Source organism: Hipposideros armiger, unplaced genomic scaffold (assembly GCF_001890085.2).
Source record: "Hipposideros armiger isolate ML-2016 unplaced genomic scaffold, ASM189008v1 scaffold_1159, whole genome shotgun sequence".
Lineage (NCBI taxonomy): Eukaryota > Metazoa > Chordata > Mammalia > Chiroptera > Hipposideridae > Hipposideros > Hipposideros armiger.
Genome location: NW_017732509.1, coordinates 185,237 through 188,494, shown reverse-complemented (window position 1 = coordinate 188,494; position 3,258 = coordinate 185,237). Strand labels below are relative to the sequence as shown.

Below are 3,258 nucleotides of genomic sequence, written 5' to 3'. Positions count from 1 at the left end.
CTTTTATTAAGAGTAACTTGAATGATATTCATTATAAAATATCTTTATGAAGCCATTCCTGTAAATGTGTCCAGGGATGTCTGGACATAGCAATAATAGCAGCTAAAATTTCTTGCCGCTTACTATGAGCCAAGCACTGTTCTAAACTCTCATCACATTTTTATTTATTTAGTACTCACAAAACTTAGAGGTAGGGACTATTTGTTCCCATTTTATAGGTAGAAAACACTGAGCCTAAAGCTTAGGTTACTCATCTGAGGTCAGGTAGCAGAGTCAGTGGTGGAGCCAGGATTTGAACCTAGGCTGCTGGTCTCCGGGGTTTCCTACTGTTGACAAACCATGTGAATGTCAGAAAAACCTTTTCTGGATATTAGGATTTTTTCTTCTTTATACTTAATATTTTTTTAAAGCCTATTTTTATGAAACCAAAGAAGTGATTTTTGAAAAGGAAGCTGGACAGAAACAATCTGAAGGATTTGGCAGCCATTTAGCATGTGCCAAGGTGCCCAAGGGTAGAATTCGATGACCTGCTTGCAGTCCTTCTGTTTCCGTGATTCTGCTGCTCCAAGTGATTGGTTGTGCTTAGTAGTCTCAGATCTTCTGAGAGCCTGGAGCTATTGGGATCAGAGGGTAAGGAAGAGTCTCTGCCCTCAAGAAATGGGCAACTGGGGTCTGATTGCTGTCTGTCCAGAAGACATGTATGATAAGTTTGCTAAACTTTCTCCTGTTTTTTTTACCTCTTACCTGTTTGGTAATTTTAATTCTGTAGGGCTGTGCAGAGTGACAATAGGAAGGCTGTCTCCCCAGAGTGTGGCCTCTGAAGACAGGGGCCTGAGCAGTACACTGTACATTGCATTGTTGGTTTGTTTCCTTTTAGGAGCCTCAGGGTCAACTCAGAGGAAAATGAAAGATGGCAAAGTCAGTCCTACTCACTTGCATGTGAGCCAGAGTGGTTGGTTGTGTGGGAACCTTGTGGTGCCCAGCGGAGGTCTGGCAGGACCAGCTTCCGCAGCTGGGGTGCAGAGCGTTCAGGTCCAGTTACTGCAGGTAAGAGCCATTGAGCTTGGAGGAGACGGGCCACAGGGGTGGCTGGGCGAGAGCTGTGGGCAACGCCTCAGGCCTTTTTCTTCGAGTGCTCCTTTCTCTCAGTGAACGTCCTTTCCCCCACCCTGCTACTAAATCATCCCAAGTCTTGTTTTATATCCTTCATGATCTTTCCATAACTCTAGCTTTTCCTTTCTTCCTGTCTATCGCACTACATTTGTCCAAGCTTTTATCTTCGTTAGGATTGACTCATCAGTGTCAGCACTCTCTCTGGTTTCCGCCATACGGTCTGGTTTCCCCCATATGGTCTGTCTTCCATACCACGCTGAGGTGTAGACACATGTCCGCCCCTGCCCAAGGCTCCTCGTAGCTGTCCTGTTGGGCTGCCTGAGGATCGCCACAGACAGGCACTGCGCCCCTGCTTCTGGCCACGTGGACGCCTTATGCGTGGCTCCTCATGCTGCGCGCCCTGCCCAGACCTTACTTCTCCTTTCACAGCTGAGTGAGGGGGCTGCGTGACGCAGCGTTTGTCACCCTCATCTCGGGGACTGCTTGTGGCACTCTAGACAGTGCACACTTTATATGGTAAAGGTGCTAGCTTTTTTTTTTTTTTTTTTTNGGATCATGTAATAATACCCCGCCCCAATGACTCCAGCCGGTAAAGGTGTTTTCTTCTCTTGAGCAAAGAGACTAGAGGCTGCCTGCTGGGCAGATGGACACTTGGCGCCCCATGGGGGTCAGGTGCCCCCTCACCTGGCCCTGCTTTATTCCCTGAGAGCCTCTCACGGGTGCTGACCGACAGTGTTCACCCTGGGTTCCAGGACCTTGGATGTATCGGAAGACTTTCAAGGGGAAGGCAGACATGGATAGTTTTAAAGGAATCAACTTTCAGATTGAATCATACCTAAAAGTGAATTGCCTGGGAAAGTACATTTGAGTCCAGGAGTTCTGCAGGTTCTCCTGTCCACCTTTCCTTTCATAGCTGTGCTTCTGCTTTCCAAAAAATTAGCCGTATCCTTCAACCAGGCTTTTACCAGGGTACATACATCACGTAGGGTGGGTATAATAATAAACCATAATTTTCCAGAGCACCAAACTCAGGGCACTTCAGAATGCTGGTTTCAAGGAAGTGGCTGTCTTGTATAGATTAATACAGGCGTCAAAACTGCCATGAGGCACTGTTGCCAGTTTGCCCTTTCTCATACAGAGATTTTTTTTGTTTTTTAGGGGTGAATGCTGAGATGTTCTGAACCAAGATATATTGTATATGGGGGGTCATGGGAAGGGGACGTTGGAGCAGTTTTCATTTTAAGCCCTCACCATTCTCAGCCCTCTGCTATTGTCATGGAATGAACTGCTCTTTAAGGAGAGAGTTGCATGAAAGCAATAACATTCATATATATAAGCATGAGCAGTTCTTTCAGTTATTAACATTTCATCCCTAGGATGAGTTATTAACTGGGAAGAAAAATAACCTTCGGGTGCTAGAGCAGTTCAAGTTAGTGGCAGTGATTCTTTTAGATGTAACTATGTATGATGTCTGCAGGATTACGAGATTTCCAGATACTAGGTTGAAGGTACAGACTGAAAAGAGAATTTCCATAATTTCTTTCAGATTAAGTGTGTGCTAATATAGTAGTCAAAACTAGCTAGCTTATGATACATCATAAAATATTCCAGTTATGGTCGATCTTATTTCCTTTTATAAAATTAATGCCTCTACATCCTCTTAACAAAAATACAACCATATTCTAGTTATTGACTAGTTTTTTAGCAATATATGTATGCTCTTGCCTTTCATTAGGTGTAAAGGAAACGTAATCTTGATGTCTTGCAAAATTAGTGGAATTTACTTCTGATTCTGTACACATGATTTTAACTTAATTTCCTCATAGTTGAATAGCATACATGCTAGCACACATTTAGCAAAGGAATACAAGGGTTTGATCATATCTCTTAGACTATGACCCACACAGTTGGCATTGAGTCATTACAAAATAAATAATGAGAAATGGCTCAGATTTATCTTGTTTTTATGTTATAAAATTAGATAATAAATATTAGATATGCATCATTTAAATCTTGCCTGCTTTTAAAAATAACTTTAAAAAGATACATTATATGATGTCTTCCTTTAATTCACCCCATAGTGGTTTTCATAATGTTCCTTGAAACATGTTTCAATATGTTTATTTGAATTAAAAGATGAAGTCA

At 42.6% G+C, this 3,258-nt stretch overlaps 1 protein-coding gene across 2 annotated transcripts in view; it reads left to right on the top strand.

Annotated features, from left to right (window-relative positions):
• The window catches only part of ZXDC (ZXD family zinc finger C), a 61,816-nt gene that overhangs the window by 50,353 nt on the left and 8,205 nt on the right, over positions 1–3,258 (top strand). For both annotated transcript variants that reach the window (XM_019632660.1, XM_019632661.1), the window contains exon 10: positions 878–1,047. In XM_019632660.1, the coding sequence (XP_019488205.1) occupies positions 878–1,047 (170 nt within the window). The remainder of the gene's footprint in view (positions 1–877; positions 1,048–3,258) is intronic.